Raw genomic sequence first — 20,004 nt, 5'->3', positions numbered from 1 at the left:
TTTGAGTATTTCATCAGGAGGTCATTAGGTGCAACAAAGCACACTTGCTCCCTCTATCTTGTTTAGGCATTGTATCATTTAATATGTTTAATCAAATTGAACGCCTCTCAGTTTGTCATTAATTGTATTTAGGTTTCTGTATAAATTTGCAGAGTAATAATTATTGACTCGGGAAATCTCTTAGCTACCTGAATAATATTGAGGTTTTTTTAACAGTTATATGTACTACACTGATTGGGGCTACAATAGTGTAAGTGGGAAAATCTATCGAGCTACAATGGCAGGAAACATGAAACAAGCTATTGTAGAAGATGAACTGATCCAACCGAATGGTCTTACCATTGATTATGAAGCTCAAAATCTCTATTGGACGGATGTTCGAAGGTATGGTAAAACATCATTATATCTACCTGTATTTCTAATCATTGTATCCACCTGTTTTTCTAGTCATTGTATCCACCTGTGTTTCTAATTATCTATACATATATTAGTGATAGACAGGAGTCTAGGAAGTTTGAAGCACAAACAGTTCTCAGAAATACACATATTTTATCAGTATTATCATTAGCTTGAATTATATTAAGTGCTTACCTCACTTCTGATTAGTCCAAAATATTTTACCCAATGGATTAAGTATTGTGTCTCCTCAACAATCCACCTCAGTCCAGAAAATTTACAGGGGGGTAGACAGAAAAAAAAGTGGTCCATTTCAGAATGTTGTTAATGTGTTCTCTCTTTCATTAGGTAACAGAAGAATGTGTAAAACTATATGTTTTTAAAATGCATTTAATGAGATCTAATCAAATATGGTCTCAAATTCTAATTTTAACACTTGCTTTAGTGGCCCGGCATGGCCAAGCGTGTTAAGGCGTGCGAGTCGTAATCTGAGGGTCGCAGGTTCGCATCCCCGTCGCGCCAAACATGATTGCTTTTTTGGCTGTGGGGGCATTATAATGTTATGGTCAATCCCACTATTTGGTAAAAGAGTAGCCCAAGAGTTAGCGGTGGGTAGTGATGACTATCTGCCTTCCCTCTAGTCTTACACTGTTAAATTAGGGACAGCTAGCACAGATAGCCCTTGAGTAGCTTTGTGCAAAATTCAAAAACAAACACTTGCTTCAGTTACGATCTGAACTTTCATGATTTTTATTACATTTTCTCATAACAAATATTGTACACCTGTTGTAGTTTCTTAGATCTTCTTATTACAATTAGCTTACAAAATGATCAAACAAGTTACTCTGCAATGATCGAACATAAAAATGAAATTCAAAATAACACAAACCAATTTCACAAGTTAATATTTAGTGGACATTCCCTGGATACTGCTTCACATCGACGTGACATGCTTTCAATAAGTTTGTACAGATATTCCTGTGTGACTGACTGCCATCCTTCGAGTACTTCAAAAAGTTCATATTTCATGTTTGGTTTGCGATCTCTCATAAATTGGTTTAACTCAGCCCATAAATTTTCAATTTGACTAATACCAGTTGACTGATCTGGCCATTCCATAGCATCAATTCACTTATTTGTAAGATATCTTTTAATGACTCCACAACTGCAGAGAAACTTGTTTGATCATTTTGTAAGCTAATTGTAATAACAAGATCTAAGAAACTACAGAAGGTACACAACACTTTATATGAGAAAGTGTAACTAAAATAATGGAAAGTTCAGGTATTCACAAAAGCCAGTGTTAAAAGTAGGATTTGTAATCATATTTGAACAGATCTCCTTGAGTGCATTCTGAAAACATAGTTTTACACATTTTTCTGTTATCTAATAAAAGATATAACAAATTAACAACACTTTTAAAGGGATCACCTTTTTTTGTCCACCACCTGTACATCTATCAATAATCATTTGAATTATGCATTAATACAAAATTCACCATTTATGAAGTGCTTTGATGTAAAAAGTGAGGCATTTAAATGCAGAGAATATATATATATTGTTTATAAATTTCTTAAGGTTTTTTTTTCTAATTATTATATGATTTAAAAGTAACTATACAGAAGCTATATTATCAGACTTTCTGGAGGTACAAAACTTTATAGAATGTAATCTTGAATGTTTTTATATTTCTTGTAAATCTACTTTATTTATTACACTTATCATATTTTACTCCTTTACAAAAACTACAGAAAGAAAATAGAAAGATCAGACATGGATGGAACAAACAGAGAAATATTGGTGTTTGCTACTGTTTATCCTTTTGCAATAACTGTGTTTGGAGATTTCATCTATTGGACAGATCTTCAGTTAAGTAAGTAAAATAAAAACAATGTTTGTACTTTTACAATATGTGTGTTTGTAGGTTTCATCTATTGGACAGATCTTGAGTTAAGTAAGTACAATAAAAACATTGTTTATACTTTTACAATAAGTGTGTTTGTAAGTTTCATCTATTGTACTGCTCTTGAGTTAACTAAGCACAATAAAAACAGTTTGGTACTATTTATGTTTCACTGAAACTATATACAAACATTAAAACCTGCATTGGTTGTTTTCTTCATTATTATTTGTTGTTCATTGCATTTCTTATGTTGAGTTAAGAACACAAATTGTTGAACTTTCTCATCTGCTATAATACTTACATTTTTCATATTTGAGATATAAAGTATTTGCAAAAATTCTCCCAAATTATTTTCTTTAGAAGGAATTTATAGGGCTGACAAACATACCGGAAGCGGGCTAATAGAGATGGTCAGAGGACTCAAGGAGTCTCCACGAGACATTCACATATTTGCTCCAGACAGGCAGAAATGTAAGGAAAAATATTTTATAACACGTATTAACAACTACAAGAAACAGAGAACAATACATCTGTGTAATGTTACATCAAAGATTTAAATATATTTCTGAAGCTACTAAGTAAAAAAGTGTAATTAATGTGAGTTTCTGATATTTAAATATCTATGCTACAGCTGATAATCACTTAATCATTGGGTTATTAATCAACTCGTGACTAACCTTACATGACTCTTAAATACTTAAAATAACCAAAAACAGTAGTTACAAGAAACACTAATTTCAATTATTTGATTAGTTTTGTGAGCTCTGACACTAATCAAATAAGTTTTACAACCTTGAACTAATGACAAATGATAATGAGAAATCATAATGGTAATATGAACAGTGAGAATAAGAATAATCAGAACCAGAATTATTTTATTCATTAATGATTTTTATGACATTAATTGATTTAATTGTAATTTTTTTTAACTGATTATTTTATATATAACAATAATGATGTAATTGATGTCATTAGTAATCAAGCTAATAAACCTCTAATGTGTACACAACTGGTTGGAATATTTCTTAGATGTGAATCTACAATTATAACTAGGTTTTTACTAAATAAGTAAAAGATATCTGTGTGACTTACATAACTTTTATTAGGTAAAAAGAATGCTTGCAGCCTAAATAATGGAGGCTGTGCCCACTCCTGTCATCAAGCTCCGAATGGTAAAGTGGAATGTTTATGCAACGACACCTACAGAGTTGCTAATGATGGGCTTATGTGTGTGGGTAAGTGCTTATCTTCAGGACAGTGAACATTTTGTTTATCTACACGAAGAAACATTGTCTATGTATTTCATAATTTTGTAAGTTTTCTTCTTGCAAGGTCATTTGACCTGTATGATGCAAGCTTGGTAAAACAGGTATAGATAAATGAAATTTCCTCTTAGATAACTAAGCATGCAGTATTTTCTGTAATGAAAAACTGATAAATATTTGGTGAACACTTGTATTTTTTAATATGTAGAACTCAGTGTGAGCTGCAATGAATCACAGTTTGCCTGTGCCAATGGAAACTGCCTTTCAAGACAATGGGTGTGTGATGGTGTTGATGACTGTGGTGACAACACAGATGAGGATGATAATTTTTGTTGTAAGTTCTGCTGGTAAAATTATTGTTACAATGGATGTTAAGAATTAGATATTAATTTATCATCTATTAAATTAATGTATAATTAGTGAAATTAGTGAAAATGATTAATAATGCATGTCTTCATTCTGTAAACATATCCAATGAAGAGGTATTACACGGATAATGTAAATATCTGAGCTTTGATCCTGAAGACAGAAGGCTTTAAAAGCATTGTTCTCTATGTTTGTGTTTTATTGTTTTCCATTTGTCATTCAATCCAGCATACTCATCATGAATTCTGTTCTTAAACACTAGCTAAAGAAGGATAGATATCATTTTTATTTTTCTTGTCATATGGTAGTAAACACTTTTTTTACCTATCAAGTAATCTACGTTAATGTCGGGGAAAACAAGAAGGTATTCTTCAAAGAACCGTCTTTTAGGTTTAAATGTTTGTGTAGACCATCTAGAGACTTGATTTTTATTTCGAATTATTTTACTTCAGTAAATAATTAGGAAATGATAAACTTGTAACTACCTAATGTTTTTCTCGTTCTTTTATCATAGCATACCGCACATGCAGCCCACAGGAATATCGTTGTGGAAGTGGCCAGTGTATCTGGAAAGCCTGGCTCTGTGATCATGAAAAGGACTGTAAAGATAACTCAGATGAACGAGACTGTGGTATATTGTTTTACTTCCATTTCTAGTACTTTGTTTCAAAAGTTACAAGAAGGAGATGAAATATCATACTTAGTTTGTATGTATTTCCTCTTTTGTAGTTCTGTGTTTAGGTAATGCATAAGAGTATAACTATGCTAGAAATCTTGAAATATTTTTACATACTGAGAAAACAGTTTCATGTTTAAATGGACAACTATGAACTCACCCTTTACACATGTTTCAACTTTGCGAATTGTAGAGTGCCATTTGTCTTCAGTGTCATTTATTTCTTAAGTAATTATATTATAGAGCATGGCCCACGTTGAGAACCATTGTTATAGAGCATTGCTTATGTTGAATATGATAGATTTTAATTTGTATGTGAAATATTCCTGTTTTTAGAGTATCCACCTTGTTCAGAGGGTGAGTTTACCTGTTTCAACTTTCGTTGTATTTCCAATTCTCAAGTATGTAATGGTATAGACGACTGTAGAGATGGCTCAGCATCTGATGAAAGCCATGCTAATTGTCCAAACAACAGAACGTGTCCTGAAGACTACATAAAGTGTGAAGCAACTAACATCTGTGTTGAACGGTTTTGGTTATGTGATGGAGACAATGACTGTGGAGACAATTCTGATGAAAACTTATTTCTCTGCTCTCAAATAGCATGTCCTGCCTATAGTTTTAGGTTTGTAAGTTCATGAATTTATAAAAAATATTTCAACAAATGAAAAACATGAGAGTTTGTAACACTAAAAATTAGGGTTTATGTATTACAACAAAGAAACAAGAATAAACAAATACACAAAATTATTCATGAGTAGTGGGTTATTGAAAGTATCAGTCAGTAACAATGTGACATAAAAAAACTGAAAGTTAGTAAATAAAATGAACTTGAGAAATTAAATATCTCAGTTAGTAATTAGTTTCCTGATTATATCACAAGGTACTACATTAATACAGAAATATATTTATTCAAGTGTTATGTATATATGTTGTGGAGTTATATTCATCAAACTTATAACTGTGCTCTACAGAGGGTTTGAAAATGAAGTTGTAAGAAGAACATATATTCATTAAACCTATAACAAAGAAATCCTTGTCACAAAAAATATGCAAGTGAATTAGGTCCAGGTAAAGTAAATTTGATGGTGCATTATAAGGATAAAATTTGTGTGTAAATAATCCAGGAACATTATAAGATTGTATAAAAGTACCTTATTCACAAAAATAAATATTTGCAATATGTATTGGTATTGTATCCCAGAATGGCTGGTATAGGTATTAAGACTTTTATCGATAAGGTTAAACAATGTTTTGACCTTCCTAGGTCATCTTCAGGTTAACCTGGTTGATCTAGGAAGGTCAAAACGTTCTCTGCTTATCAATAAAAGTGTTATTATGCATACCAGCTATTCTAAGATACATTTTTATTTCAAGTGGGTTTCTTGTCATCGATAATGCATTGGTATTATTTCTCATTTAAATATAAATAATACACAATGTTTATTAACTAGTTACTAGTATTTCTGTAGTTGTGTGAATGTCTGTGTTATTACTGCATATTTTAAAGTTAAGTCTGAGACAAATGATAAGTTGTTTAATTTGTTTATAAACATGGTATCTGTGATGTCAAATGAGCATGGTGGACTCTAGATCTGTATGCGAGCAAGTGCCATTGTCCCAACTCTACAGTTGCCACTTTCAAACACAATAATCTAGATTAAGCCATTCATTCTTACTCTTTAATGGAAAAAACATGCCTTTCTAACCTATCATCACAATACCATAGGTAACAGATCTACTATACTAATACACAGTAGATGCATAAAGTTTAGTAATCTTAAGAAAAAAAAACCCTGAAGTTATATATACAGGAAATACTAAAATTATTAAAGTTTCAGTGCTTGGTAATAGGTCATTTCTTTCAACATACTCACCTGAAACTTTTCTGGGGAAATTCTGATGTTTTTTAATAATCACTCATCTTTACAAAGAGGAACAACTCTAAAGAATTTCTATCTTCTGGCTTGAATTTTCCACTATTTATTTACATATAAAGTATGACTATCATTTTTAAGGAATACAAAACCTCAAGGTTTATCTCATCTTTGAATACAAAAAACATCATTTATTTACCATCCACAGATGTATCAACCATAAATGTATCCCTTCCACTTGGTTCTGTGATGGTCACAACGATTGTGGAGATGGTGAAGATGAACCTTCTGAATATTGTAAAAGTGAAACAAAAACTTGTTTTGGGGAATTGTTTTTGTGCGATAATGGAAACTGCATCCCAAATATATATATCTGTGATGGTAATAATGACTGCCTTGATAACTCAGATGAGGATGAGCGTCATCAGTGTGGTAAGATGATATTTATTGTTTGTCTCTGTGATGTCCACTCTTTGAAATAATTATTGAGGTACACAGGTAACAAACACTGAGGATTAATTACAAATAAATTGTTGGTTTATCATTACTATGATGCAATATTATGAAAATGCAAAAGAAAAGTGAGTAAGATATACAATTTGATAATGCATTGTATTTCATTTAAACAGAGCAATCTATATAATTTTGTTTAACCATTTGTTTATTAGTGTATGGTTGTGGAATATTCTTTCAAATGTTTAGTATTGCTTCCTCCAGTTGAGTCAAGTTGGTTGTTTACCATTTCACCCCAGTTCTAAAACCATTTTTCTGAGCATTCTGTACCCCCCTTATTATCTTGTCACATTTGTTGAATTGTTTGGATTACTGTATTGCTGGAAGATGTATTCCTGTCAAACAGGTCTTTTTCCTTATGGGAATGACATGACAGATAAGAATTTGTATGTATGTCTTCAATAGTTGGTAGTTTAGTGTAAATATCTAGCATCAGTGACAGGGCTTGTAGTCCTTGCCTGTAGTGGTCCTCACTCTACCTATGTTCACTGTGATACCATTTTCTTATGTTAAAAAACAAATTACCATAGATTGTTGTAAATGGCATGCTCATCAAGTTTTGTTCTTCCTGTCATTTGAAGTCTGATGTCAAAACCTTTTGGTGTCTCCTAAGAGGATTGTTTTGATTAACTACAAATCAGATAAAGCTACTTCATAGTAATATGTACCTCACTGTTCTATAGGTAACATTCATACCAATATTTACAGCTAGGTCACTGGCAAGATATACATTATTGTTTATCAGGTACAGAGCATACCCCAACTTACATGAAATCTCTTTTGAAGAGTTTTTGTCTTTCCAACTCAAATGATTATTTTACCAACTCAGTTTATCATATAAGTACTAAAATCTTCACCAGCCAAAAGTTATATTCCTACAGCCTGCAGTGGCTCTAATACTGTGGACTTCTATACTAAACCTAGGTTTCAATATTCGTGGTGGGCACAACACTGATACCCAAATGTTTAGCTATGTCCTTAACTACAGACCAACCAACTATTTGTATAATGTTGTATGTCATTTGTATGCTTTTATAGGCATTATGCTTGTGTGACAATGTTTGATTAGCTGAAGGACAGCCAATCACAGTGTAAGTTATAAACATTTTACTATACTCTAGCATAGAACAGAAGAAAGCAATTTCCTAATGTTTGCAATTCATACCCATTATATTTACTGTTTCTATAATTATTTCCAAAACTGTTCATGTTTAGTAATAAAATAATTTTGTTTTTTATAGATAACAAACTTAATCTAATGATATACAGGCCACTAAGAAGCAGTCAAGCATTCTTTACAATTCTGATATAGGCCTTGTCTTAATGGTTCGTTGCATGTCCAGCTATAAGCAAACATGAACCAAAGTTATCAGATCTGCCTAGCCCTTGTCTATCATTGCTTCATGTTTATTTGTGACATCTTTTTCTGCACAGTCTTTAAAATGATTGAAAAAAAGCTGGTTGGTATTATTTCAATCATGTCCTAAACATGCTTAATGTTAATGGCAAAATAAATAGAGTTTAGTATAATATTTTGTTGATTAATAATAGAAGCATTTAACAACAGAGTAAGGTTACATAGACTTTTGTAAATAATATCTTCTTGTGTTCTTGTATGTGAAGAAATGATACACATTACAAATACTGTTTATTTCAGATACTCGAGAGTGTGACCCTGAGAAAGAATTTACCTGTACTCAGAATAAACAATGGGGGCTTGCTACTTGTATTTTAAAACAATGGATTTGTGATGGAGAACCTGATTGTGTTGATGGAGCTGATGAAAGTACTTCACTACATACTTGTCCTGCCCCTGAACCTTGTGATGTTTACCAGTTCCAATGCAATAATTATCGGTGTATCAGTAACGACTGGGTTTGTGACCATGACAATGATTGTGGGGATGCATCTGATGAACCCAAAAACTGTAGTATGTTTTAGTAATTGTTTTAACTTGGTTATATTTTGATAAAATAGAACTGTAAAAATTGCCATGTAAGTTAATGAAGGTAATTCTCTATGAGACACTGACAAAATGTAAATGTCATAAGTCAGCTTTATATAAAATTACATTCCTTAATGACTAAAATTCATTAATTGATAGGTTGTGTACCTTTTCTGTCAGGATATGTACAACTGTAATCCAAGTACTATGTTGTGAGGTTTGTTCAGTTTAGGAGATTTAGGTTGGTTTTAAATCCATACTCTATCCAAACAGTGCAAAAGTATGAAACTAGTAATAATAATATTCAAAATTATTTTAAAGAATGTAAATGAAGCTTGACTTAAAGGAAAAGTATATATGGCTTAATTTAGAAAATAAATAAAAACAATTTTTTTTTCTTAATACCACACAAGTTATCAGTGTATGTAACATGAATATTTCTTGAAAAAAGGTTCTTTATTTGCAGTAAGACACATCTACAGATAAAAACTTATAATAAAGGTTTTTCTAAGTGAAAATAATTTTAATGTACTTAATTAACAATATTTCTGTCAATCATTGGCAGCTTATCCTACATGCTCATCTGGTGAATTCCCCTGTCATAATGGTAAGTGTGTGTTTAAGTTTTACCACTGTGATGGTGAAGATGATTGTGGAGATGGCAGCGACGAGTTGGCTGAAGAGTGCGCTACAGAACAACCTACTTGTAATGGAGCTCAGTTCCTTTGTAATAGCAGAAAGTGTATTGACTACGAATTGGTGTGCAACAAGCAAGAAGACTGTGATGATGGGTCGGATGAACCTCCTCACTGTTATGTAGATGAATGTGCAAGTGTTGAATCAAATCAATGTGAACACAAATGTGTAAATACCCTTACTGGATTCTACTGTGTATGTAATGAAGGCTACCAGCTGATGGAAGATGGAAAAGCTTGCCAAGACATTGATGAGTGTACCAAGAATTGGGGTGGTTGTTCCCAGTATTGTCTCAACACGCCAGGGTCTCACTACTGCAAGTGTAATGAGACTTATTATGAACGAGAAATGGACTCTTTCACGTGTAAACGTAAAGATGGTAAGCTGATGTAACTGAAATCTAGAGTAATAAAAGTAATAATACATTTGAAACCTTATCTTTAAAGTTTCATATGTAGAAGCAAGTTTCTATAAATTTGTGGTAAATTAAGGATAAACCTTTTACTCCTTAGACTGAAACTAATCTGCTATCTCTTTGAAGATAAAAGGAATTACTGTACTCCACATAATATTTGTTAATAATTCTTAATACTATAAATAAAATAAGGAAAAATACAATTATTTCATGGAGAAATAATGTGAAACAATTAGAGAAAGTAATAACACCCAAGACTAGTTTTAGGATGTTCCAAAGAAAAAATAATTTTGTAGTTATGAATGACACTAGAATAAGTTACCAAAGATTCATTTTTTCCAAAAAGATAAAAATGATTAAAGAACCTATCTCTGTCCAGTAGTCCATGAGGTCTGCATTCTTAATGAAGCAATAAAATCAGAAAACCTACAGTCAGCTTACTGACTGTACTGAAACTAAGGTTGAATACTAGCATCTTTCAAGAATTCCTCTTGTATAGAGAAAATGGTTATTTTGAAGATAAGTTTGGCTTTTTTGATAATGCTTTGTAAATATTTCTCAGTTAATCACTTATTCTGTTTCACTTATCTTTCTACTAGATATTTTTCCATGGATTATCTTTAGTAATCGTTATTACCTCCACAACATGAGCATAGATGGCTCTCATTATAACCTCATCAAAATGAATTTACGCAACGTGGTAGCCCTTGATTTTGACTATCGGGATGAAAGGTTATACTTTTGTGATGTAGGAACAGAAACAATTAGAAGAATGTTTATTAATGGAACAAATGAGGAGACAATCATCCATCACGATGTCCATGGTTTGGAAGGTCTCAGTGTGGACTGGATTGGAAGGTAAGAACACAAATAAGGAACTTATGATGGCCATGGATTCATAACTTTAATGATATCAAACATCAAGCCCTTTAGAATTAAGTCTCATGAATGTCGGGAACTGTCAGGCTGCCAAGTGAATCTAATAAAGTCTTATAATTTTAATTTTGATATTATCAAAGTAGTCCTTCTAATCTATATTTTTTTCAAAATGTCCTGAGATACGTGGCATTGTAGAGATAGATAAATTTTATGCCAGCACATAAAATGTCTGATCTGTGATTTGAAAGAATCATTACTTTAGGCCTATTTTGAGATTTTTATTCATTGTTATTATCTTGAAAGACATAACTATGCATTCAGTATATGATGTTGACTTAGTATTAAAGGTCAAAAGTTAATTCAGCTTTCAAGGTTGTGTGTGTATATATATAATTTGATTACAGGTACTTTAATGGTTTTTAATAGTCGTGCAACTCATGACAATCACAGAATTAATTTTGTAGAAAGTAAATATCAGCAGAGAATACACCAAATAATATATACACCAGTGTTTCCACTTACAAGAATGTCTGATTTGTAGACAAAACTAATTTCTTTTATCCTTTTTTTAATGCTGCAGAAAAATCTACTGGTTAGATAGGATATCTAAACAACTTTCTGTTGCTGAACTTGATGGAACCAGTAGAAAAACATTACTTGGAAAAGGCTTCTCCAACCCACAGGCCTTAGCTGTTCATCCAGGCATTGGGTATGGCAACCAGTATTGCTTGCATTTTTACTATTATTGTAACAAAATTTGAGTTTAGTTTCTTAATTTATTTATTTTTCCATTCAGTTCATTGTTATGCCCTAAATGCATAGCTTTACTCAGAATGTTATAGCTGTATTATTTGCTTGTAATTGAATGTTTGGTGTCTAAAAAAAGGGATAAAGTTATGTATAAATGAATGACATATAACCTTACCATATGATGTGATATGTAACAGGATTCCTGAAGAAGAATAGTCAACTAATTCAAAGCACTCGAGTTTTAGTTCTCGTTTTGAAGATGTTACAACTTTTGTAGTTGATTCTGTGTGGTGACTACTTAACCTGAACTGATATGTAACACTAATAGTAAACATCACTGCCCCTGGTGTCATTCATGAGAAGCATTGTCTTAAGATTATAAATCAGTTTTTTTGTAGTTGAAAATTAAGTGGGAAAACATTATTTAAATAAAAGATATATTGTTTCCTTTTGATTGTAATTTCTAATTATTTTTTTTTAAATATCAGGGGCTAAAATAAACATGGAAATAACCTGTTTAAGTATAATTTCACATTGAACTACCATGTTTGTGGAAAGCTTTATAATAATAAAAATTCTCTTGCTGCTCAGCAACTGTAAAGGAATGATAAATGTCAATTAGTATGCAAAATATCACTGTCTGTAGTGTGTTTGTTTGTTTTAGACCAAAGATACACTGGGATATCTGCTATGTTCACTGTTCATTGCAGGGAATTGAACTCCAGATTTTAACATTATTAGTCAGTAGATTTACCAATGTCTCACTGGTGGAACCATCTTTACTGATTTCAAGAAGTTGTCATATGTTTTTAATTACAGAATAATATATTTATTGTTTTTTTTTAACAAGTTCTCTTGTGGTAATAATTGAAGATTGAACTGAAGATAGAAGTGAAATTTGATGACATTTACTTACCAAATAGAACTACACAGTTAACTATATAAAAAAAAGTATTTTTAATACCTTATTTTGTTTTAGTTTTTTTATGTAGTTAAATATTACTGGTAAAATTAGAACTAAAGTTTTATAATAACTATCTTCAACATGTTGAACAAGGCAAAAAATGTAGTTTATAGTGAAATAAAAAACCCAAAGAGTTTGATATTCAGATTTATCACAGATTTTTCTCTAACTGAAAAGTTAACTGGTCTAGGTACCTGTATATGACAGATTGGGGTCATTATCCTTTCATTGGGCGAATTGGACTGGATGGGTCAAACTTCTCCCGGCTGTTAACTTTCAAAGACAAACTTGTCTGGCCAAGTGCTCTCACAGTAGATTACTTCAGTAATAAACTTTTTTGGGCTGATGCCCACTTAGATTATATTGAGTAAGTACAAACTTGTATCATAATTACTAAAGTTACTTGTTTCTCTTGCAAGATGAATGTGAAAATCCATTATTGGTTATAGTATCTAAGTATGTAAAGTTACTTTTTAGATTAAGATATTTTGTGTAATTGGTAAGAAGTTGTGATTAACTCCTTATGTATTTGTCTTTTGAAACTAACTGAATGTTAACTATTCATGGAAATAAACTTTATAAGTTCTATTATAATACGTGGGATTGTTTCTTGCAAAATGATAACTTAAATAACAATATAACTAGTAGGACAATGAGTTGGTAACATTTTTTTAAAATTACTTTTATGATACTTGTAAACCTACATTATGAGTTTGTGTAATAATATCTAGATTTTCTGATATGAATGGTGAACATCGGAACACCGTTCTTCAGGGAAGAATAGTACCAAATGTTTTTGCTCTATCAGTATTTGATGACTTCTTGTACTGGACTGACTGGAACATAAAAGGACTTTACAAAGCCCACAAGTTCACTGGAGAGAATATTCAAATCTTAAGGAATACTACACATCGACCTTATGATGTTTGTATTTATCATCCATTGAGACAATTACCTTGTAAGTATCTCTTTTTGTGTAAATAAATTCTGAAACATTGTTTTGGCTTCATTGCATTGCTTTTATCATTTAGTAGTCTAGAATTGTTAACATACATTTGTGGAATAGTCAAACAGTTTTCTGGTAGAAATGCTGTTGTTATCCTTTATTTAGCTTTTCTTGGAGTGTCTAACACATCTTATAAGATAATTTGTTCCTGTTGTTCCAACCATCATCTTCTATTCCTATTTTTGTCTGTTAATATTATCCAACAAGGAAAAACCCATGTACAAATACAATTTTGTATTATCTCTAAACAAGTTAAAAGAAAAATAAGTTGCTGATTACATTGTGAGTGAAATTTTAAAATATTCTCTGACTTATTTTACTCTCGTGTCTGTAAACACAACATGTCTTTTAATAAACGAAGTTTTTACATCTGTGTATGATATAGATCCCAACCCTTGTGAAAATGATAATGGAAAATGCAGCCACTTGTGTCTACTTTCACCTGGTGGTGGCTGGACCTGTGCCTGTCCCGATCAGTTTATTCTTCTTGATAATGTAACTTGTATAGCCAACTGTACTAGTGGTCAACATCGCTGTAGCGGTATTGACGATAGGTGTATTCCCATACTGTGGCGTTGTGATGGTAAAAGTGACTGTAGTGATGCATCGGATGAGAAGGATTGCCGTAAGTGTTTGCATTAATTCTGCTGTGTTTATTACTCAAAATTATCCTCCAATAAGACATTCTGTGTGTAAATAATGAAAGCTATGCATTCACTGTTTAAGATGAGATGTATGTGAATATTCTTGTCCTCTGAGGTAAGTAGAAGTTGTTAGTGGATAATATGTATACATAAACTGGGTATAAGGTGTAAATAGTATACAAAACCTGCCTTTGTTGAACTGTTATTGATAAAAAGGTGTAGTTTATACATCCAACCAGTTTCAACTTGTCTTACGTTCATTAAAATATTTACATCTCTGAATTATATTTAGTACATTTACTTTGCCCACTGAAGCAGTTTCAACAAACAACAGAAAACATCAGTCTCACTTTATGTATTATAACTTTCATCAGATATCATTGCACAAGTTTGGATAGGCCACTGTGCTTTCAAAAGGTAATGTAACAGAGAGTATATGTAGCTCAAACCCCAGGTCAGTTTTCTTTAGATTTGCACATGCCTGAATAATGGCTGAGTTTTTGTTTTGCAGTCTCTTTATGTCTGCCCATGATTAAAGTTTTCAGTGTGAGGTTTCATATCCTGTTGCCACTAAAATGTGCTCTACTCTAAAACTATTCATAACTACTAAAGGAAATTTGTCTTTGAATGGTAATAAAACTTAGTAGTTTCAGAGATGTCTTAATCCCCTTCCTGTGGGAGAGTGAGCAGCATGAAGTAATATTCAATGACTGTTTTATAGTTTGTTTGTACTGACAAAAAAGTAAAGTCAGTTTTCAAATATTGTGTTGTAATTTTGTTGTGATCTCTGTTTCCTTATATTATATGGTGTTAAAATGATTTATATGTGGAGTTATCAGTTGATTAGTTTTTAGAATTCTGACTTTGTAAACTTAAAGTCATAGACTCAGGACATTGAATTTGAAGAGTTTTCTTGTGCTGCCTCAGATACAACCTAGAGATTAGTGTTTCAGAATGTGCATCAGTAGAAACTTTCTCCATGTTCATCTGCATGTACATTATAAAAGCAACAGTAAATTCTGTTATGTGGTTTAAAATTGTAGAAAACTACACCTGAATCTTAGAGACACTTTATATCACACAATACGAGATCTTGTTTATTCCATGTGATGCTTTAAGTGCTATTGAGTTTGAAAATACCAATATTTACTTTCATCTGTTTGAAACAAAATTTTCGGGGAACTTCACAGGTTGCATGTTCAATGGTAGTTACATACTTGGTCAAATACACTGTGCGTACACACACTACTTTCTACTGAATATTACATACGAACCGAAGTATCACAACATTGACAAGAAAACAGTGACGGCACCATTACTATAAATTTACTGATGGACCTCGTCAGGCCGTTATAAAGTACAAAATGTTTTTCTAATTAATTTACCAATGGCTAACTTTATTTTAATGTTCTTTCTGAAAATGAATATTGTTGCTTTACTTGTGGTTTATTGTTATCAAATAGAATAACAGTCTAGATCATTTTTGTATATTTAACCTGAGTATATAATATATAATCCTCCATTAGACACGCTAGAACTACTGTAACATGGTCGTGGGCTAATACTAATACTACCTGTATTTTTGTATTTGTACCCTAAATATAATATATGATCCTCCATTAGGCACACTAGAACTACAAAACACAATTTTATAAAAAGTCCAGATTTTAGTACTACATATGGTCATGCCATTCTGTCACTGTTTTTACTGTTTCAGCCCCATTTCATTGTAAAGTAGGACAATATCAGTGTAATGACAATGAGACTTGTATCTCCAATCTTGAAGTTTGTGATGGAAATAATGACTGTGGCGATAATTCAGATGAAAGGTATTGTGGTGAGTATATAAAGTGTCCAATGTATATACAAGTTTTAACTTGTGGTGAGTATATAGTGTCCTATTAATATACATGTTTTTACCTGTGGTGAGTGTATAAAGTGTCCTATGTATATATTGTGGTGAGTACATAATATGTCCTATGTGTATACATGTTTTAACTTGTGGTGAGTACATAACATGTCCTATGTATATATATGTTTTAACTTGTGGTGAGTGTATAAAGTGTCCTATGTATATGTATGTTTTAACTTGTGGTAAGTACATAATGTGTCCTATGTATATACATGATTTAACTTGTGGTGAGTACATAATGTGTCCTATGTATATACATGATTCAACTTGTGGTGAGTATCTAATGTGTCCTATGTATATACATGATTTAACTTGTGGTGAGTACATAATGTGTCCTATGTATATACATATTTTAACTTGTGGTGAGTACGTAATGTGTCCTATGTATATATATGTTTTAACTTGTGGTGAGTACATAATGTGTCCTATGTATATACATATTTTAACTTGTGGTGAGTACATAATGTGTCCTATGTATATATATGTTTTAACTTGTGGTGAGTACATAATGTGTCCTATGTATATACATATTTTAACTTGTGGTGAATATGTAATGTGTCCTATGTATATATATGTTTTAACTTGTGGTGAGTACATAATGTGTCCTATGTATATACATATTTTAACTTGTGGTGAGTATGTAATGTGTCCTATGTATATACATGTTTTAACCTGTGGTGAGTATCTAACATGTCCTATGTATATGTATGTTTAACTTGTGGTGAGTATCTAACATGTCCTATGTATATGTATGTTTAACTTGTGGTGAGTATATAACGTGTCCTATGAATACATGTATTTACTCCCCTTTATTGTGTGACACAATTAAACTAGTCAATTATTATTTGTGTTTCAGACATGTTTTGGATGGCTACAGATTTTTTTAGTTGCTAGTAAGAGTGTTTCCAGTGTTATGGAAATATGAATTATGAACCAGTTAAACCTGTCTTTAGTTTCTCTTTCTTTAACCAGATCTTCCTTGTGGGGAACACAGCTTCAAGTGTAACGACACTGGTTGGTGTATTCCCCAGTCTTGGCAGTGTGACGGAGAAAACGATTGCTCCGACAGATCAGATGAAGATCCTGCCGTGTGTGGTAAGTATAGATACTTTTGCTGATAATATGACCTGACTTATGCCATACAATTTCATTAACAAAAGGATGTTGGTTTGAAAGACATTTTTCAGAGTTCTATATATAAAATAAAATGAAGTGTAAACCATAACATGTAGACTTTACTGTAAGCATTTAACCTCTTTCTTTGAAATCGACATGACTGTCTTTAATAATTTAGAATTTCCATGTGAATGGTGCAGTATGTTTTGAAAATTTTGTAATTAAAAATATTAATTTAATAGAAACTGCCTTAGAGACTGTTTTTATATAAACAATATGTCTGAGTGCTCACAACACTACAAAGTTGTGGGCATAGCACAGATAACACTGCACAACAAAGTTTTTGCTTTTTGAACACTGTTGGATGTTCCTTATAGATTTTTGGTTGCTGATCACGAAAATCACATCCAAATTTGCCCATCACATACTATTTCATCAAAATCTTCAGTTTCAGCAGGACATTGCTACAATGGAAAAACGATGTTAGGGCAACTGGAATCCGTCAATGCTTGCTGATTACTGTTGGACACTGGAACGTGATGCACTGGACATTGAATACAAACGAAAATCAGGAGCAAAACACTTAATTATGTTGAACTTAATAGTGTATTAGAAACATAAATGCAATTAAATACGTTATTGACGGTAAACAATTAACTGTCTATTTTGCAGAGTTCCTTCATGATGAAGCAAAACCAAAACTATATTTGTGCATACCCACCAGGTACCTGTCACAGTCAGCAAAAGCTTTCCAGGAAGCAAAACTTTTCAAAACAATTATTGTGCAGTGTAACCCATTATGTAGCCTTGCACTTGTCAACAAGTAAACAGAACAAAATAGTGCATTTTGGAACACAGTTATAGTCTCGATAATCGTGTGTTTAATCACTGTATTACCCTTACATATATATGTAAGAAAAATTATAATCTTTCATCTGTATGATGGTTCTGCAATATGATCTGTTTTTCAGTGTTAACTAAAGAATGTTTACAGTAATACTTGGTTCACTTTATGTCACATTGAAATGGTTAGTTCGTAGTTATGCGGTATTATGTATTAAGTTAGTTGAAAACATCTGGGTAGTGTGCTTGAAAAGTGTACTGTGTGTCTGTTATTAAGATAGATAAAGTGGAAATGTGAATTAAAATCACAATTTTTGTGGTTTATGAAAAGTAGATCCTTTAACATGTAGTTAGGGCACTTTATTTGCAACTTGCAGGCCATGGGCTAATTTTCCTCTACCAGCATGCAAGTCTATTTAATTTCAGGGTTGTAATAATGTGACAGTCAATCTCAGTATTTACTGGTAAAAAAGTAGCCCACAAGTTGACAGTTAGTGATGTAGATGAGTTTGCCTTCCCTGTAGTATCTCACTTCAAACTTTTTCATGGCTTGACAGATGGCCTTTAAGTAGTTTTGTCAGAAATTCAACAAACAAACAATCCTGTAATGCAAGAAGTCTTTATTTTGGTACAGAGGAAGTTTTGTGATGAGCTCTGATTCTGGTAATTGTTTTATTTATAGATCATCGAGAGTGCAATTCAGAAATCCAGTTTCAGTGTAACAGTGGGAAGTGCATACCAAAACTGTGGTACTGTGACTTAGATGATGATTGTGGCGACGATTCTGACGAGCCAGCTTATCTATGCAGTAAGCATTAAAGATATAGTACAGCTCTATTTTACTTGATATAAGATGTAATCCAAGCTAATTTATAGAGTACTGTACTGAATTTTATGGTTCTTATGACAAATAAAAGTTGAAAGGTTTAAATACTTTTAAAGACAATGAAGACATTAGTAACTTTTTGTAGCAATGGTTTTGGTCATTTGGGATTATATTTATAAAGTTATACAGGAACACATTATTGTGAGCAGAGGTTACTGAAATAACATGATCACTTGAAGTTATAAACTTTTGACCATCTGTGTACTTAAAGGAAGTCAAAGTTCTGGGGTCACAAAGGCATTGTTGACCAGTTTTCCTACCGGAAGATAACCTGATACAGAAGAGGACGCACAGATTTGTTGAACTAGCTTCACTTATTTAAAGTCTTTCAATGGTTTGTTCCATTCATTGTTTATATCCTTCCTTGTATTTTGTATGTGTATATAACCTGAAGTTTTTATCCTTCTTTTTATGTTGTAGGAAATCGCAACTGCCTGTCTGGTTGGCAGAAGTGTCCAGCACATAACAACTATCGGTGCATTCCCACCTGGCTTTTTTGTGACGGAAAAAATGACTGTCAAGACAATTCAGATGAGACAAATCTTGATTATTGCCCTAAGTGTCTCGAGATGGATGATTTTAAATGCAAGAACAACAAATGTATTCCCATTAGATGGCGCTGTGATTTTGAAGATGACTGTGGAGATAACTCAGATGAAGATACAACTATGTGTGGTCAGTTGTACTCAAAGTTTTTCTCTTTTGAGAAAGACATCCATGGAATGAGAGCTTCAGAATTATTGTATAATATCATACATGCATGCTGATATACCCAACTGTCCAGTCGTAGTTAACACGACATTTGCTAGAAATATTATTAGTGAGAAATTGATGACAGTTTATTCAATAATTAATAGTTGAAGTATCCTTTTAATTTCATTTATGGATTCTTAAAATGATGTTTTATATGTATATTATTTGATTTTTTACATACCATATCCACTTTGTAAAA

General features: G+C 32.0%; 1 protein-coding gene across 1 annotated transcript in view; it reads left to right on the top strand.

Annotated features, from left to right (window-relative positions):
* LOC143247245 (low-density lipoprotein receptor-related protein 2-like) overlaps window positions 1-20,004 on the top strand; it is a 116,441-nt gene that overhangs the window by 76,471 nt on the left and 19,966 nt on the right. Inside the window, 19 exon segments of the mRNA XM_076494962.1 lie at window positions 217-384; window positions 2,148-2,269; window positions 2,660-2,770; window positions 3,406-3,534; window positions 3,773-3,898; window positions 4,445-4,561; window positions 4,943-5,231; window positions 6,692-6,915; window positions 8,654-8,926; window positions 9,507-10,016; window positions 10,652-10,910; window positions 11,512-11,640; window positions 12,836-13,012; window positions 13,377-13,603; window positions 14,037-14,276; window positions 16,013-16,132; window positions 17,180-17,302; window positions 18,849-18,974; window positions 19,473-19,727. Coding sequence (XP_076351077.1) covers window positions 217-384; window positions 2,148-2,269; window positions 2,660-2,770; window positions 3,406-3,534; window positions 3,773-3,898; window positions 4,445-4,561; window positions 4,943-5,231; window positions 6,692-6,915; window positions 8,654-8,926; window positions 9,507-10,016; window positions 10,652-10,910; window positions 11,512-11,640; window positions 12,836-13,012; window positions 13,377-13,603; window positions 14,037-14,276; window positions 16,013-16,132; window positions 17,180-17,302; window positions 18,849-18,974; window positions 19,473-19,727 — 3,725 coding nt within the window.

The sequence above is a fragment of the Tachypleus tridentatus genome, chromosome 3 (assembly GCF_004210375.1).
Source record: "Tachypleus tridentatus isolate NWPU-2018 chromosome 3, ASM421037v1, whole genome shotgun sequence".
NCBI lineage: Eukaryota > Metazoa > Arthropoda > Merostomata > Xiphosura > Limulidae > Tachypleus > Tachypleus tridentatus.
Note: the sequence above shows the minus strand (reverse complement) of the source record. Positions and strands in the feature narration are given on the sequence as shown.